The sequence below is a fragment of the Vidua macroura genome, chromosome 11, assembly GCF_024509145.1.
Source record: "Vidua macroura isolate BioBank_ID:100142 chromosome 11, ASM2450914v1, whole genome shotgun sequence".
NCBI classification, from domain to species: domain Eukaryota; kingdom Metazoa; phylum Chordata; class Aves; order Passeriformes; family Viduidae; genus Vidua; species Vidua macroura.
In genome coordinates, this window is record NC_071581.1 from 14,437,043 (window position 1) to 14,455,965 (window position 18,923).

At 38.6% G+C, this 18,923-nt stretch overlaps 1 protein-coding gene across 4 annotated transcripts in view; it reads right to left on the minus strand.

Moving 5' to 3' along the window:
- Positions 1–1,470: 1,470 nt before the first annotated feature.
- The window catches only part of PHAF1 (phagosome assembly factor 1), a 34,663-nt gene continuing 17,210 nt past the window's right edge, over positions 1,471–18,923 (minus strand). The window contains exons 6-18 of one of the 4 annotated variants that reach the window (XM_053987401.1): positions 17,636–17,730; positions 15,067–15,164; positions 13,374–13,486; positions 11,247–11,380; positions 10,544–10,627; positions 9,763–9,845; positions 8,965–9,008; positions 6,992–7,035; positions 5,585–5,643; positions 3,940–4,012; positions 3,430–3,515; positions 3,049–3,171; positions 1,471–1,726 (exon numbers count right to left, since the gene is read on the minus strand). In XM_053987401.1, the coding sequence (XP_053843376.1) occupies positions 1,711–1,726; positions 3,049–3,171; positions 3,430–3,515; positions 3,940–4,012; positions 5,585–5,643; positions 6,992–7,035; positions 8,965–9,008; positions 9,763–9,845; positions 10,544–10,627; positions 11,247–11,380; positions 13,374–13,486; positions 15,067–15,164; positions 17,636–17,730 (1,052 nt within the window). In that variant the 3' untranslated portion in view covers positions 1,471–1,710. Of the gene's footprint in view, positions 1,727–3,048; positions 3,308–3,429; positions 3,516–3,939; positions 4,013–4,807; positions 4,893–5,584; positions 5,644–6,991; positions 7,036–8,964; positions 9,009–9,762; positions 9,846–10,543; positions 10,628–11,246; positions 11,381–13,373; positions 13,487–15,066; positions 15,165–17,635; positions 17,731–18,923 lie in introns of those variants that run through there. The other 3 variants (XM_053987403.1, XM_053987402.1, XM_053987404.1) reach the window with 3 other exon arrangements.

Below are 18,923 nucleotides of genomic sequence, written 5' to 3' on the forward strand. Positions count from 1 at the left end.
TGGCCCCTTGCTCCCCCCTGAGCAGCCCTTTGCCCAGAAGAGCTCTTGGTTCAGATAAACTGCCTCGTCCCAGCCTCCCTTCCTGCCACACTGCCATCCTTGCCTTGTCTCCCAGAGCTCCTCTACTCCTTCCTCTCTTCTTTCTGATTCAAACCCACCATCAGTTCCCCCTACCCATGGCTGAGCTTCTCATGCCAGCAAGTCCTTAAATGCTCCACAATGCTTCTCTAATGCATCAGCTCAGGAACAGCTTGGCTTGGCTTAGTCCAAAGAGGAGCAAACAAATCAGACATCTCAGACAAGAGAGTTGTGAACAGCTGCATTCACAAAGGGTGGGTGAGGAAATCCATAAAAGCAGCTCCATATTCTCTCTCCTGGTGCTTCTTCATGTCTGCCTCTCCCAAAAGTCAAATGCTTTGAGCTCAGCCCAGCAGCAACAGCCAAGACGCAAAACTGCCTTTAATTTTTTGTCTGTGCAGAGAATTTTTCAGTATCAAGGGGCTGATGTAGAGAAGTATATGGGTTGTTAAGAGAGAACTGTTAATTACCAATACTATTTTAGTCACTAGGTTTCACCAGAGCATTAAAAGTGAAGCTGGGACCACTGTAGTTATTAAACACCATAGGTCAGCTGCTGCTCCTGTCCTAAGTCTCAGGGCTCATGCTACAGCAGCAGGCCTGACCTCACTCTTGAGTTGAAGAAATTCAACTTAATATGCTTGAGAGGAGGATATTGGTGGCATCTGCATAGCCGTTATCTCCTCTTGCAGCTTCTCTGGAGCCTTTCTTAGAAAAGGATGGATAAAAATTAATTGAAGTTAGCATCAGGACTGCTGTCACATTTTAGTAACAAGAATCAGCACGCACAGCATCTCAGTTGAGAGACCATAAAATTCTGTGAGAGCACACTGAGCTGAGCAGCAGGCAGGGTCAGGGTGCACTGCAGCACTGAGGGAGGCTGCAGGAGGAGCTGAGTGCTCTGCCTGCCCACACAGCCAGTGCAGGAGTTCCCTTCCCTGTGCCTTGCATCAACCTTTGAGCTGCTTCAGGGCAGGGAGAGTCCCAAAGCTTTTCTGTGAAGTCCCTTGGGGCACACAAACTTGGGGCAGCAGGAGAATCCACATTTGCAGCTTTCACTGCAGGCATTTCCTCCCTTCTGCTGTGCAACATTCCCCCTCTTTGAAGCTCAATTGATTTCCATGATCCCCAAGGGCCCACAGAAGCATAACAATCTCATTTCTGAACACAATGCAGAGTCCACGGTGCTATCGACCACAGTCTGAAGACTTCTCCACTTCAGGGCCAAACTTACAAAATGCTTTAATGTACCTATCAAGTTATGTTAGTTACTGTTTCTTTGGAGAACATACTGAACTGGCTATAAAGTCACTATACACTAATCAGGTACTTCAAATACAATGTCTGAAAACCAGTAAAATAAAAAGAAGTAATTGATAAGAAAAGAAAAAGCAAGAACATCCATGATTTTATTACAAAAACACCCAGCATCTGTATTTAACACAAAAACAGTAACTGAGAGTCTCTTTTTATTTTTCTTTCAGTGTACATGCTCATTATTATTCCATTTAATTTACAGAAGGGCTATGTAAAATGAAATTAAAATTAGAGAGGAAACAAAAAGGAAGATTGAGGCATAGAATTTTCTTAGCAAGCAACGATCACAGGAGACAGCACAGATTGAACAGGGATTCAACAGGAGTGACACCTAGGGATAAAGGTAAACAGTAACTTTTTCCTTATCCATTAGATTCTCCATGGGGCTTTTTTGTTTGTTTTAGCAAAACAGTTTAGAGTATCACAGTATACAGGAAGACTAAATGGCAAAGAACGTCTCACACACACACACATTTATCCCTGCTACTGGTCCAGGATCCCAAACTTCACTTAACATTCGATTTCCTATCTCTCATTCATTGATAAACTATACAGGATTACACTGTACATGGAGTTAAAATTACAAAAATGTCATATTTACAAAAATCTGTACACACATAGTAAAACTCACAAAATTGTCATCTATGTATCACAAGTTGCGACACCAAAATATTAAAAATGGGATAAAATTATACATTTCTCTTGTCCATTTTTAAAAAGGGTTCATTATTTCAAAGACAGACCACCTATTTCTCCCAAATAAGACTGGTAAGAGAACTAGAAACCTAAAGTATCCTCCTGGGATAAAATGTCGCGAGCAGCATCTCCCAACTAGAAAGAAGCCTATATCCTGTCTGCTGGGGTGGGGTGTGCAGTTAGCATGTATGTACAGAAACGGTGAAACTACAGCGAGGATGTCTTTGGCTAAACCTTTGGCATAAATTAAAATCATACATCAAAAGTTACAGAAAAGGTTATCTTGGTGATGGCGGAACTCCAGAATTTCTTTCTGAGATACCATTATATACAGCTTTTCTTTCTCTGAGGAAATAGAGTAGGAATAAAGGATTTTGGAACAGAGGCAAATGAGGCAACATTATTTCTTTGTTACATTTTTCACTAGTATGAAAAATTGTATCAAATCTTTTCATTAAAACATAATTCAATCATAGAAATAACCCCTTCCAGAATTTTTTCTTTCGAAATTGCATATGAAAAAAATTAGTAAACCAGCCATGACAGAAAAAAATTGTATCAGCATATCAAGTACATATTAGTGCAGGAAGGTGGATAAATTTGATCCACTGTATAAATAAGCTTTATGCGCAGTGTACATTAAATAACCACCACACCCCACTCACACCCAGTACACAGATGCTCCTCAGTGAAGATAAACGTTTATCAAGTAATTAAAGTGTATGTAGTGCAAATGTTACAACCAAGTATTATGCACATGCTACTTGCTTGGTTTAAAGTTACACAAAGATGTGGTGCCTGAAATCATGGACATATATACATCCTTGTCACACTTGGTACAATGTCCTAAGCCACAGAAATACCGAGGTGTTTAGATCTATATATATATACACACACATTTTCTTAAAATGTGACCACCACATCAATACAGTAACACAAACAGACTAAAATCAATACCTGCTTCCAGATGCTCCAAGGCTCAGAAAGTTTGTGCTTCTAATTCTTGCAGTCATTACGTGCCCCTCTTCCATTTCCCCCTTCTGCCAGCTGAGAAGGAGGGACAGTCTCTTCACGTCTGTGCTGCATAGGATGAGGGCAACGGAGAGGAATAAATGACGGCACAGGCACCTAAGCTGCTTTCCTCCATCAACAGTTCCATGCCCCATGATGAAGGGTTGAGAGAATTTCCTCTCCACACCACTCCTGGGTGGAAAGGCTTATTGAAAAAAAAAAAATTAAATCATAACGTGCTTTCCATATTATAAGTGGCAGCAAATCAAGGCACGCTGTACTAATTCTGTAGCATTGAGATTAGCTGACTCTGCAGGGGATGCTCACTGGGGAAGCTCCGACGTTCTCAACTGGCTGCTGGGCCGTGTGGGGCCATACAGAGTAACAGAAGCTATGTGATTATTCTGCATCACCTGCAAAAGCACAGCAGGGAAAAGGGAAATTAAACAAAGTGCTATACTAAACAGAAAATCAGAAGTTTTAAAATGGTGAATACAGAAGTGATCTGCCTGAAGGAAGAAATCCCAACAACAAATGACAGCAACAAACCCTTAGCTAGTTCCTAAAAACAGTCTCTTCAATTTCCATGACACAACCAGTCATGTGACTGTATCTCCTGCTAGGACGCGTTCCAGGTGACAAACTTGAAGTTTCAGCTTTAACATGCAAATGTACAACCTCAGAGAAGAGGTTGCAAAGTTCCCTCTTTCTGCCAACAGGCACTAAAATTATACCACTCCCAAGCTCTGGCTTTTATTGCAATAGGAAGTAAGAAGCCACTCATAGTAATAGCAGACTCATCTTCCCCTGCTCAAAGTCAAAGGGTTTTTTCCTAACCTCAAAGATCATTCGCTGCAGTCCAAAGCAAAAGGTTGACCCAAATGGGTTAGTGTTGTTCGGAGATGATGACCTGAACAGAAAAGAGGGGAAAGATTTTAAAATGGGAATGTGAGAATCAGGAGCATCTTAAGGAGGGAAACTACTCAGCAACATAAGGTAAATTACAGCATCTTTATCATGGCTTTCATCAAAAGAAAGTACCTCTACATTATGCACACCACTGCTAGACTCCAAGTGAGCCAAAGGAAACTCTGTGTTTGCTGCCACAGAACCATCAACAACACTTGGGGATAAAGTAAAAAAAAAAAAAAAAGCCACTAGTGACCTCTACAGGAAAAGTCTCCTGCACTTAACTTGAACAGAAAGAACCCTAAGAAAACCCCCAGATACACAGAGAGAGGCACCATGTTACTACACCTTATTTTTGTGCAAAATCCTTCCCTTTGTGTCTCAACCTCTACCATATGTATTTACTATATACAGTCTATTATTTATATTTAATAATACTATATATAGTCTATTATTTATATTTAATATATACTATCTATTAATCAACTGGATTTAGCATGTTAAGAAGATTAACCTATATAATGCTGAAATAGAATAATCCAAGTTTTATTAAACAGTATTTTTCAAGATCAATGTACCATTTTCTTCCAGTTATTTCTGGTATTTTTTGATTGTACACTGACAATTTCTGTTGACTGCAATGAATTTTAGATTACAGCCAAAAAAAAACCCTAATGAATATTTATTTACCTTTTGTCCTTTCTTGTAAAGTGGTCAGTTTTTCAAATTGCAAGTCTGAGCCATTTGAGATGTGCTCAGTAAAGCGCTCTCTGGTTGAACTACTCTCTACAACACAGATGGAAGAAATAGAAGGGCTCTATGTCATCACTATTTCACCTTAGCTTTACTTCATTCACATGGCTTCTGCTCTAATCATCTCACTGGCATAACACAGGAGTAAAGGGGAACAAAGGGCACAACGATTAAGGAGGGGGAGGAAAGAAAAAAATCAAAGTCAAAATTATGTGAAAGCTTGATAAAAATACATTAATTTATCTGAAATTGCTGTGGTATTTGCACAGTACCCATCACTTACACTTGTCCCGAGATATAAATCATGGTTTCACATCATAAAATGATAACTCTACAAACAGATAATACCCATTTAACCCAGTATCCACCTCAATGCCTACAAAACACAGCAAATTTAAGGGCTATTCTATCTTCAGTCAGCCTAAAGGAACTGTAGAACCAATTATGTTCATAAAAGACAAGTTTCTTTAGACAGACTGCTGTTATATATGTTATCACGTGCATATATACTGTGCTATATAATGTCATGTTATTGAAATACTTTATAAGAAGTACAAAAACTCTACACTATTTATTACTCATAAAGAAAGATACTTTTTAATGCACTGTCTTCTCTGAGATCTCTGGATTTTGCATTTCGAGGAATTTCGGAAATGCTTTCACTCAGCATGTCAGTTTATTTCTTCTGAGAGCAGCTATCTTGTTAGTGGCCAAAAAAACCCTGAAAGTTTAACCAGCAAAGCAGTACAAAAGTAACCAGTGCCATAAACACTCTTCCTTGTTCTCTGTTGTCAAGCAAAATAAAAAGAGGTATTTTTACCTGTGCAGTACCACTGGCTTCTCTACAGGGTGCCCCAGTAGATCCTGAATACTGTCCCACTGCAAATACATCAATGAATGTGTGTTAAAATGAGGCACAAGAAAACTCTTCTTTTTATCTAGGAAGAGTGCCATGCACATTTGTTAGTGCCAAGCCTATTTGTCAAATAAACCTGAGGTTGTATTTACAGAAGTATTTTGTGACTGGAGCCATACTCAGTAATGGAACTATCCATTGCTAGGGCTAGTATATTCTCTTAAGGTACATTCTCATTTTTGTCTAAAAATAGTTTGGAATTTGAATCATTAATATAAAATTTTCTATTGGTCTTATGGATAAAATGTTGCTGGAAAGTCTTGTGGCATTTTAGAGGCACCTCAGAGACCAAAGCAGCTGTGGGAAACTTCAACAAAATATCCTCATACCTTTGCAGAGAGGAAAAATAGCCCCACTGCTACCTCTCCCAAAAATCTTTACTTGATTTAAGCAACAATATTGCAGAAGAAAGCTGCACTGTTTAATGATTGGGAAGTGTCCAACAGTTTTCCTCACTTGAACCAGACTTCAAGTAGCTGCAGTTTCACACACAAGACTGAAATGAGTCAAAGCACTGAAGGGAGTAAGTTAATTCAAATCAAAAAGCATAGAATGGCATCTTCCAAATTACTGACTCAATTTTTTCTTCCCAGTATGGGACCCAAAATTCACCAAGGAAAGCCTTAATTTGGCACCCCAGGAATCAAGAGAGCAGCAGTGACCCTGGCTGAATGTTGACTGCAGAGACATTCACGAACAGTTTTTGAGAAGTTTTTCAACTTAATACAGCTGTCAAATATGCAGCAGCAAGTGCCCAGCTGGGAAGTTCATTTAGGTGGTAAGGCTGTGGAATCTTCAAGGACTCTGCTGTCATCAGGAGATGTCACACTGGCAGTGACATTTTTGAAAGGCTGCTGCCTAAGAAACATCCTATTACTGGTGCCCTTCAGAAGAAAGTGGAAGGGCACTAGACTCTCTTGTTAAATAGTACATGTCTTCAAGAGCTATGCTTAGTACAATAGCTCTGTGAGAATTTTGTTTAGGAACATGTCTCCAGCCACCACCAGCTGTTGTTTTCCCCTATCACTTATGTCACTATTTCTACCTGCAGCTGTGTTAAAATGCAAGCCATGCCATAAATGCAGTAATTTAGTTTACTTAAATTCATTTGTAATAGCACTCTTCAATCATTTAACACACCAAAATATTTAAAACACAAGATACACACTAACTTTTGGCCTTCTACTATTCCACTTTAAAACAGCATGATACCACTGCTGTAATTTCTTTGAAGTGCATTGTAAAGTTGGCATGAAATCATTTAGATGGTTTAAGAAAATTAGGGAAACACTCAGCTCTGCACAGGCTTACCTTGCTGTATGTTGTACATGTTTCTGTTTGTGAATCAGCACTATCTATGAAACAAAAACAGAAAAGCTTTTATAGCTTAAGCTTGAACAGTCCCCTACATAATCCTTTATTTTGGCATGTTAATTCAGATAGCAGGAGACACAGGAGCTTTAGATCAGGTCATATACAAATTTAACAGCATTCACTAGCAATCAGAATTGTCAGTAACACTGACTAAATGCCAGTTAAGGTGACAAAGCAAACCTCCCTATTTACGGCAAGTCGCAACTTTAAGAATATAAAAGCTTAAGCTTTAATCTTAGATGGAAGAACACCACTGTAGAAGAAACTCCATCTCTTTGCACTGAGCTAACAGGCCTAGCACAGCCACTCCAGGAGGTAACATGATGTGCCACTCATTAAGTCCAAAGCACTCCACTGCACTTGGAAGGAAATCTGGCTAAAACTGACGTCTGGAGACTCAGGAGCTGGCAGGCCTGAAATCAGTTAAAACATCACTCTTCCAAAATAAAGATGGCAGAGAGCTTGGGAATCACAGCCTACCTATTAAAAATAAAGGGACAGCATTGTATTCACAATTACAGCCTTTAAACAGAAACTGTTTGCTGGTGGTTTCAAGTACTGTCATACATATCTTACTTACATATATTTGGGTACTCCTAAATACTGAAAGCATATTCCCAAAGCAGTAGGAATGGGCCTAGACACGAAACATGTCAAACAGAGCTTTCAGTCAAGTTAAAGACCATTTGCTCCTCTGGATTTTTCCCTCTCTAAACATGCTCTCTTTGTGCTGAGAGTTCAGTGTCTGTGCAACTTGAACTCTGGCTCTTAATTTATCATCTGAACTTGAAGTATAAAAGGAAACTAATAAAACTGCATCAGGCATTGCCACCAGAGGGAAGAAGATAGGCTCTTCAAAGCTGTTATAATATCTGTTCACAACTTGTTGCATGACCTGGACATAAGCTAGAGGCCAGAAAAGCTGGTCAGAAATGCCAAATAAAAAACCAGACACATTAAGAATATATTTATAATGCTACTTGAGGCAAATAAAATCACAAATTAATGCTTTGAAGTACAATAACCTAAGGGAAAATAATTTTAGAAGTGAGAATTCTCATGCTCATTCTCTTGGCTGAAGTACAAATCAACTTTCATATAAGCCTGTATACACAAACATTGTTTTTCCAGGTTTTTAATCCTCCATATGCTCAAACTGCTGTGGCAGCCACAGGAGGATTGCACTTCACACAGCAAAGTGCTTGCAGTAAATACCAATCAGAATGAGGAAAACATCCCTGGCCAAAAACTAGGCAGCATCTGGCATTCCCTGGATAATCCAAACACCTTCCCAGTACACATTTCTTCTTATGTTGAAGAAGTCTACTTCAATCACAGTGATCTTCAGACAGCGTTCCCCTACTTTGTTGAGATTAGTTACAAGCACAAAGCTGGGAATATCTTAGTACCTTGCCAAATCAGCACTACTGATTATAGATTTATTTTTTATCAATTTATTTTCAGGTGAACACAAACAGACATACTTTGTCTGTAGCACACAGAGCCAACGTATCTGGATGTTTATTTTCATTCCCAGATAAACCAGATTATATTAAATACCAGTGAACTGGACAGATGAGCTCAAACTAACACTGACTTACAGATTTTGAGCCTCCAGGTACAAGGTAATTGATATCAGGAGAGCAGTAGCATTACAGGATATTGCGATGTGTAGCTAAATATTTGCATGATCCAAATAAGTGAAGAGGTAGTGTAAGTAAAATCAGAGAACTGCTACCTTGCCCTGAAGTGTCTTTTCCACTTAAATAGAAAGCTAATCACAAAATTTCTTCTCTGTCTCAATGACTGTGACTGTTAGCATCCTCTGATAATGAAGGACAGTTATAGACAAGAACTGATCCCAGCTCCCCATGGAGCTTTCTGCAGCAGGACAGCAGGGAAATGCTCACCTCTCTTAATGACAAGTGGAATCTTGAATTCACAGCGATGGTAACTAGAAAGTGCAAATCATAAAGCTATTAGAAAACAGAGATAAACTGCACAGCCACAGACTTACAGCTCTTAATAATCCTTTTCATGAAAAGTCACATCAATAATAAAATCAAAGTGAGAATCTATGATAGCAGATTAAGTTCTCAGATTTTCTACATCAAAAAAGGCAGCAGCCTGGGAATGTCCTAATACAATTCTTTAGAGAATACAAGAAGTCCTTCAGCACAAATGACTCTATCGTTACACAGAGTGGATGGAGAAATATTTAGCTATGGAACAGACTACAGATTTCTCTGTCACTAACTGCTTTAATCAGCTATCCAATCACTAACTCATACTCCTCCTCTAAAGAGTTTACACTTAGAAAGTATTGGAAACATGTTCAGAAGATGAGATTTTTTAATCACTAATTTAAATCATGCTAGGAAGAAAACAGCAATGTAGCTACCAGAAAATGGGCACTCTTGCTCATACAAAGTTTGCCTCTATCAAGAGTTTGTACATCATACCTGGCCCAAGAACTACCTCACCTCATTTACTGCTTTAAGACATACTTGCCAGTATATATAAAGGCATTTAAAAGTAGAAGAAAATACTACCAAAAAATGTTACTAACGATGTCTGCAACCTCCACAGGTTACTAGATACACCAAAGAGACTTACGAAAAAATACTGTAATTCTATAAAAGAGAACATAAGATTTCTTTTTCAGTTGTTTTAATGTACTCTTTAATACATGAGTTCTGTACACTCACATGTTAAAGTTGTAATGACCAGGATAATTTGTATGCAGGACAAATTTCTTCACCTTGTGAGTGTTTGCATCAAACAGAATATCCTGTTGAAGACAAAAAACACAGATGAAGCAATTTGGGTAGGAAGGAGGCGTTCCCTAAACTAAGCTGAGATTACTTAAAATAGCCCCTGTATAGAGTGACATACATTTATCTCACTGAAATTGAATCAAATTATGAAAAGCAGTATTTGAAAATAAAACTATTTGTAAATTCAAATAACACATTTCCTCCAGCACTCAATCACAACTGCAGCTTCATTTGCTAATGTTGGCAAGTTTTCTCAGGAGGTCCTGTTTTTCTGCATATTATTTACAGTAATGTAAACTAAAGCAAAACAGCTGCAAGAAGGAGAATGAAGATTTAACTACACCTCACAGCTCAGCAAGCTTTCACAACTGATGCTATGGCACACTTGCCTCAGTTCTGTGGGACAGGGGCATGGATCTCAGGAACAAGAACTAGTTACCTATGCATCAGGTACTACAGAAAAAGGAGAAAACCTAAGAGATTGCCAAAGTGCAAAGAGCCCTCCATCAACTGGTGGAGATAAAATGCTGCTCATTAAATTTCTAAGTGTTAAAGGAAAGTAAAGTGTAGCTTTTCACATCCAGAGATTCCTAAGGCAGCAATCAAGAGTTTTGCAGCCTCTCATATCCCACAGCCTTTAGCCTCCTGAAAGGACTGCTGTGTAACTAAATCAGAAGTTTACATGAATTGTTTAGGGAAGCTTTCCACTCACCACTCCAAGTGTGAAATAATTGAAGAAGTAGTCATTGCACTTTGATGGGACCTGCTTATGGGGCGAGGGCGAATGGATTTTCATCTGCAAGAAATACACTTTTCAGATGCATTCAATAAAGCTTAAAGATGAATGCCTTTAATAACAAGTCTACATTCAAACAAATTGCTATAATTTCATTTGAAGCCTTTGTTCAATTAAGGAAGATACTGTGCTTCATGCTTCATGACAGGACCATCACCTGCTTGCAGCAGCACAGTGACACATCAGCTTTTTCAGTTATCATAATTAAAAGGTTTACTTACATTATGCTGTGTAAAAACATTAGGAAAAGATCAAAGTATATGCTGAGGTTATTTTACATACACTATAAGTGAAAAAAAAAATAGGCAGCACACACTTGCTAAGGCCCATTTGGGATACAAAAGCACTCCCATTTGTAACAATTCTTAAACCAGTTAACATTAAAAATTTGATTTTTAAAATAAATTTAAACATATTTGCATCAATTTAGATTTTGGAAAAGCTTCTTAAAACATTATTAGATAATGGTTCAGCCTGGTCTATTCTGTCAAGTAATATGTTGAGCACTTGTAATTTGTGCTACATGGCAGTTCAACTTCACTGACCTTGCCAAACACAAGCACTATGATGAGACTGAGATACCAATGAATAAAGTCTGTGCCTGAATGAATTCCCTCACCTTGTCTTCAGACTTGTAGAAGACTTTGTGTGGAGAGCCCAAGGTGCTGAGCACATCCTGGCAGGAATCACCGAAGTACACACAGCGCTCAAATACCCGCATCTTGGCATCAGCTAAAACACCTGGGCCACAGCCTGAGGAATGGAAAACAACTCTACATGCATCCTTCCTGACCACAGAATACATCAGTAAATCAACACCAAAAGGTTAGCATTCCTCTATTTATCACAAACCCAACGGCTGCATTCCTCAGACAACAGTGCCAAACTAAATTTAACCATTTACTTTGCACCAGTGTAAGCATTTCTTATCAGAGCAGTACATGCACTGATTGTTGCATGGTTTCCCCATTTCCACCTCCAATTTCAGCCATACTACCTTCACTTCCTTGCCATTCACATGGACATGACTTGGTTTCCCAGCCCATGTCAATTTGATCAGCTGGCTATTAGCAGTAAATACAAGGAATTATTTCTATCCCTAGAATATTCTACTTTAGCAGCTAGAGATTTATCTCCAGCTAAAAACGTCAAGCATATAAAGTGAAATCCCTCATCCACATTAATTGTATCACAAAACACACATTCTTTACTCAAGATTCCCATAACTTACTAAATCAATAGCAAGTACATCCCTGTGCAAACAACATTAAAGCAGATCTTATTGAATAGCCATTACAGAGATGAATTGCTGACATGTTACCAGATGTTAGGAAATGGAAAGATGTTGCAGTTTGTGAGCCCACTTGCTTTCAGGAAACCAGCATCTTACATTTACAAGAATGCAAGTCCACGTTTGCAGCAGTTACTGCAAAACACAGGATGTGCTCTAAATACACCCTTAGCTTTCCTCACTATGCATTATTTATGTAGCTAGTTACCCACTAAAATAAATCAGAAAAATCCAATCTGGTCATCCTTGATTTCTTAAGCAGCAGTAACTCCATATTAATACACAGGCAGAGAAACTTCAGCTAGAACAGATGTGTAATGTTTTACAGGAGTTTCTACAAACTTTGCAAGATAGAAACAACATATGTCCAGATTGCCTCTCTGCAAGATTGTCTGAACATCAAAGATATTTTAATAATTATTTTACTCATTGACATTTCCTTTGAACTGCATGCATATACATTTTTAACAAAACTTGACACTATAAGTGTCCAATTTTTCAAAATCATTTACGTAATTATGATGCTTTAGCTAACTCCTTCCCCAGTATATAAGGATATATGTTCTCTGTACTAGACAGCTCTACCTTATATTCCTGCGTAATAAGAGAAGCAAAGTAAGTTGAAAATATCTGCTCTATTTTTATTCATAGTTTTTTATTCATCATCTATAATTTTCTTTTTTTCATCTTTTGCATATTCTGAATGTATTCCGAATGTTTCCAGCAATCAGGACAGGTGAAAAGCTGAGCCTCCTAATGAAAATTGTTAAAAATTATTTTTCTTAAAAACATTGTCAAGTCTCAAGTTATGGTTACTGAACAAGATTTGCAGCTGTTAAAACTTGCCCTAATTTCTAAGCACCCTCCCATCTCTGAAAGCACATTAAGAGAGACTCATCAGCCTCTCTTCACTTTCACCACTGCCTCCCACAGTAAATGAAAACAGAACTGAATTGGAAGTGCACTTTAATGCTGCAGCATTAATGGAGTTACTTGCTAATGTTTTTAAAAGCCTTCCAGATTTAATCACAAAAATACCAAGACCATATAGCTCCCTGGAATGTCAGAAAATACATACATGTGTATGCACACATACACAAGGTTTCTTGGTTTGTCATGGGTTTTTTTAGTGATGTACTGAGAACAGTGATCTGTTTTCTTCTACATGCATCTGGAGACAAGTTCTATTTCTGCAAACATATTCTAAGGACTTGGAACATGTGAGGGCTCCAGTTCTTAGTAATTTCTCCAGGGTTAGAAAAACGCAGCATTGGGCAGGCTCATCTTCAAAAGGATTTAACTGGGTTTTGTTTCCAATAATTCAAAATAAGGTAGGCAGAACACTTTGAAATCGCTTACTAAACCAGCAAAAATAACCAGTGCTTCTTTTACACAGGTTTACCCTTCTCTCCCTGAGGGGAACAACCAGTGCAATGCCCTGAGTGTCTCCAATACCTGCAGTGAGTAGGCGAAGCCGTAAACCTGAGGGTCCAGTTCCATCTCGCAGAACATCGACGTTCTCAGCATACACATTCCCAAGGAAACAGCTGAGAGGCATCAAGGGAGCCCTGAAACCAAGCACACAAAATGTGCAGAGGATTTGCCTCACCTTCAGATTTTCCTGTAACAAGCTGGTACCAGTTCACTGGAACAGAGCACATTAATTTTGACAAAGCTGCATGTAACTGAGACTGAAGATTAAAAGTTATATTAAACAGAAGGATCAGAAAGCGTGGGAGAAAAGGAAGAGGAAGAAGACAGCACTAAAATGCAAGATCTTTACCATTAATGAAAAAACCAGCAAGTTTCAAAGACTCCAGGAATTAAAGAATTATAGAAACTGTATCTAGCCTTTGGATGTGGCCAAAGAGGAAATGTCAGCTGTCTCTCAGGGAAAATGAAGTTGTGGAGTTTTTAGAGCTAACTAAATCCTTGAACTAGGCATATCACCCAAATGCAGCAGAAGAGCTTTCTCTGTGATGCTCTCACTGCTCTTGGAAAGGTACTTCATAGCCCAGAACATGAAATCAGTATATGCAGGTACACCAAAGGCAACTGTGCTGCTTTACTGGGGAAGTTCTCAATTTAATTCAACACCAGTACTATTATAGAAAATAGTAACAGTCCCATGTGAGATATTTTTAATGGAAAGGCATATTTTTCTGTGTATCAGCTTATATATGCTCCCTAAAATTTCCTGTTCTTATGCTCCTCCTCTGGGTGCATCACAAGCTAAAAGTTGGGCTTTGAGCTCTCTCTCACACACAACAGAGCCCCACACAACAATCAGTGCTTTCACTAAAGCTCACCATGTCACAGATGGGTACAGACAACAGCACTTTTCTCAAGAGCACTTATTTCTAATTAGGAGACAATGTCTGTATAAACCAGACTCCCTCCCTTCTGAGCAGCAATCCAAGGATGTGTTTATCTCCTGGCCTTAAAACTCAACTGTCTCTGCAAAAAATACCATCTTATCAGCTTGGGAATTTCTAAGATTAGGTATCGCAAAATCCTAGAATTATTTGGGTTGGAATTCCCAAATTCCAGCCCCACTGCCATGGGCAGAGACTCCTTCCACTAGGCCAGGTTGCTCAAAGCCCCATCCAGCCTGGCCTTTAAGACAATAAGCTCAGTCAGGTATCTGCAAATACATTGAACACATGCAGAATTATGCATATGGCATATTTTATTAGTTTTGTTTAGCAGGAGAGTTTGAGACCTATGTCAGGGCCCTGCCATGACATATATATTATCAATATCCTACAACCTTACAGATTGCCTTCATTGAGTTTGATTTGCTTAGGAAAAGGTCATCAGCACAAACAAAATCTAGAAGGAAGAACAGCCTAAAAATGTGTTACTACATTCACAATGTTCCCTACTTTAATTCATTTACAGGTCAATTGAACTTGCCTACTACAGCTGAACCAAACTCATTTTACAGCAACATAAATCAAACCAATATTTGATTGTAAGGTCTGAGGACGACACCTACAGAAATCTGACTGAAGTTGGCACCTCAAGGCATTCTGCACATTACCAAATTAATAGAACATCCAAACTGAACTAAAAAAATCATACTATTCTATTTAGCAATGCAAAGCACTAAATAAATGATGGCAAGAGCACGAGCAGCTGTACATACTTGGTATCCTGCAGACTGTTTCCGTTGTAGATGTACATGCGTTTCACAGTCGCGCCATGCGGAATTTGCAGAGAGGCCAGACCATGGGCAAAATTAGGCTGGGGAAACACAAAATCATTCTTGTTACACAACACAGCAGACACTTCAGCTTAAGGGCAGAAATTGCTTTAGAGATGCTGTATATGCTTACCAATTCAAGCAAGTCTCCAGCAAAAGACAAGGGGGCAAAATAACAGAAAACCCAACCTTCCAGGTGGTGTTTCTTTATATTCCACCACTCCTGGATTCCTGAGCTGGGGTGAAACACTCGGCATGTTTATTCATCAAAAGATGCCATTAGTCTGACAATTAGCCTCTGTCTGTACTGAGAATTTGTTTTTCCTTGGTTTGAGCACTAGCAGCTAGCAATTTCCAAGTATTTGTACTGATACACTGTATCATGAGGTCTAAAAAAAATCATCTCTCTTAAAGGAAAATGTCCCTTTTTTGTCTCCCACTGCATTAATTTCAGCCTTTTAACATTTTTGCTGGTTTCCAAGATGCCGTATCTGATGAACGGAAACTTGTTCATTAAATAGATTTTCTGCTCTCCTTACCACCACACTCTTACACATACTGTTTTGACAGGGATTTGAGTGCTCTCATCAAATAGAAAGCACATTAAGGAAGTCAGACTGACTCTTACTGCACTAGAAGAAGGAATTTCTTTCAATTCTGAATGTGACACGACATTCAAGACCAGCAACATACTTTGCTGTCACCAGACAGAAAAAAACCCTATCTTTGTCACAAGCAGTCAACAAAGACAAGATGCACAATATGCAAAATACTACCTGGTCTACTTTAGCAGGGCATCACATAAGGTAAACACACATACAAAAAAAATTCTTAGGAAAAAAATTAACCTAGAACAATAACTTTCACTGCTGTAGATATTAAGAAAGGAACTTCCGTTATTTAGCAAATGTCCCGATTTCAGTTCTCATCCCGAATTTGCCTAGAACAATAATACCTTCTGCTTCTTAAAGTAGTCAGACTTCAGATAACTGAAGTGAGAAAAGGTTTTCATGTTCTCCTCACTTGCAGCTTGTTTGCAGCTATACAATAAACTCCTAAGTTTTCTTCATAGTTTTTCCATTTCCATAAGCAGAAGATTACACTGCTTTGCTAAGTAGCTTAGCATTCCTATATGATCTTCCCTAAACTTGACAGATTTTGACAGATTCAAATTTGACTTCACTCTGCAATTTTCTAATGCTCCTCTCTAAAAATTTCCACAAAGACTTGTCTTCTCTGTGGACTGTTTCATATTACTCTGTTTTCAAAACAATCCTACTTCTATCTGTTCCTGGGGAGACTTTGGCATTACACTCTTCACAAAGAACATTTTACTAACCTTACTAGAGCAACTAAATGGGACAGAGAATGCAAAATTACTTTATCCACAGTTCTATCAGTTTGATTTTAACATCTTTTAGATAGTCCTGCAAGGAGCAGGGAGTTGGTCTCGATGCCCCTACAGGTTCCTTCCAACTTGAGATATTTTATGATCTTTTCAAATCTTTGGTGAAATAATTTACTTCCTCTGTAGTTTGGCTATTTCATTCATCAATGCCCTGGGAACTCTTGCATGAAAAGAAACTACTCTTTGTTGGGGTATTCTTTTTGTTTGCCTTATTAGGTTTCTATTCACCTTCCAATCTGAAACCCTACTGACCTTCACTACTGCTGAACAATAACCTCCCCTGGTTACCCCCTGTGACATGTCAACCACAACCACTAAAGCACTAAGCTGTGAAAAGAACATGTGTCATCATGTTGGTTGATTTCCTCTTTGTTTTGGCTCTTTATATGCTCCTTTATTTTAATGCTTTTTTAACTGGTAAACACAGATTATCTCTCACAACTGAGAGCGTTTCCATCTTCACGCAAAACAAGTTACACATACATGTTAGCACAGAAGGAAACCACAGAGGACCTGATCTTGTTTCCACTTTAGATGGGAATTTCCAAAGATTTCAGAGAATGCAGTAATGCATTTAATTATTCAGCAACTCATCCAAACATTTGGCGAATATGCAAACAGGCATTATGAATAAAACTCATTCATTTGGCTTGCTAGAAGCACTCATATGAAGGCACTCATCTGAAGTGAAGGACACTTCAGATGAAAATGTAGTTTATGAAGTCTATCCTACTTTAGTTGCATAATCACTTCAATGAGATTCAAAAAGATCTGATAAAAGAACAGCCTCCCAGTAGATTGCTTAATATTAATGTATTTGCACAGACAGCACTCATATTTTTAGAAGACTCCTTTCACCAACAGAATTGCTAGCCCCAGTTCATGATGCAAGCAAAACCCCTAATCACACACCTTTTGTCAACAGCAAGTAGATTTTTAACTTTGAGATGGTTACATAGCATTAATAAGAACACAGAGGAGTTCAATTCCTTCCAAATTACTGGTTTCTTTTGCTTACAAAGACAGCAAGACACAATGTAGGTGATACTTTGCAAGTACCATAGAGGCAAAAAGACCATCCATTAATTAAGAATGATTGCTGACCTCATACTTTGGAGTTTCAGTCCAGGAGTCTAATTGAAAAGAAAACGACAGTCCTCTGAAATTGAGGTGAAAGAGTTGCTCAGCTGAGTTATACACTAAAAGGGAAAAGAAAGTAGAAACAGAGTTACCAAAATAATCTAAGAATTCTCCAGTTCATATCTAACAGCACCTTCATCACCTCAATGAATTTGTTACATCTCAGAATGCAGGAGGAACACAATTATAGTGGACCGTAACAGCTTTGCTTTTAATTTCATGCAGTAAAAATACAGCAATAAGAGAAACCATAGATTCATTACAGCTGCCTCTGCAAGCCTGCAGGCACTAACCTATCCCTAACAATACAATTATACAACATGACACAATTATACCTTAATATCTCTAAAGTAGTTAAATAGCCACGATTGGTACAAAACAATTCTGTTCATTGTTACGTAAAACATTGTACAGTATTAACCAGAAAGTCTTTGAGAGAGATGTGCACAGAACACGGATAATTCCCTCTTTCACACATGGTCAGTTCAAAGGAGAGCTCACCCTGCGACCTGCACTTCCACCTCTACTCCGAGGAGGAGCTCCCGTGCCCAGTCAGCTCCGTGCACTCGACACGGCACAGGAGGAAATGCTTCAGACACACAGGTCCTAGGCCATTTACAATGATAATTAAAAATAGCATCACCAGAAACAGCAGCCAACCAGTCAGCTCACACAAAGAGCACTAATAAATTACAGCAGGCACAGACTTCCAGCTGTCACCACATCACGAGATGTCCTGATTCATTGCAATCAATTGCACAACATCAACTACAAAAACAATAAATGTCATCCCAGTGCTTACTTTAACAAGACATACTGTTTTCTGAGACTGTGGAAAGATTAAAAAACAATCCCAGAAGACTGAGAGCTTGGGAACTGTTTTGGGATTGATTTTACAAATTTCAACCTATGCCCAGTAGCCACTGGGGGAACAGAGTGTTCTACTTAACATACAGGAGCTGACAGCTTGAAAACACCAGAGGCTTAAAACAATAAAGAAACCCTCTAACAAGAGAAGCTGCTTTCTTCCACTTTACCAAAGGAATACCAAAGGCTCAATATTCCCTTTTTTCGTATGATGTTATATTTAAAATGACATAGCATAGAGAAAAAATGCATATAAAGAAATATTTTATTCGCTCCCTCCCACAGTGTCTTTCAAATGTTCAACTTGAAAGACATATCACAGGGTATCTGAACAATGTGAGGCCACTCAGGATAGAAAAATAATAGTTGAGCAATAAGCATTAAA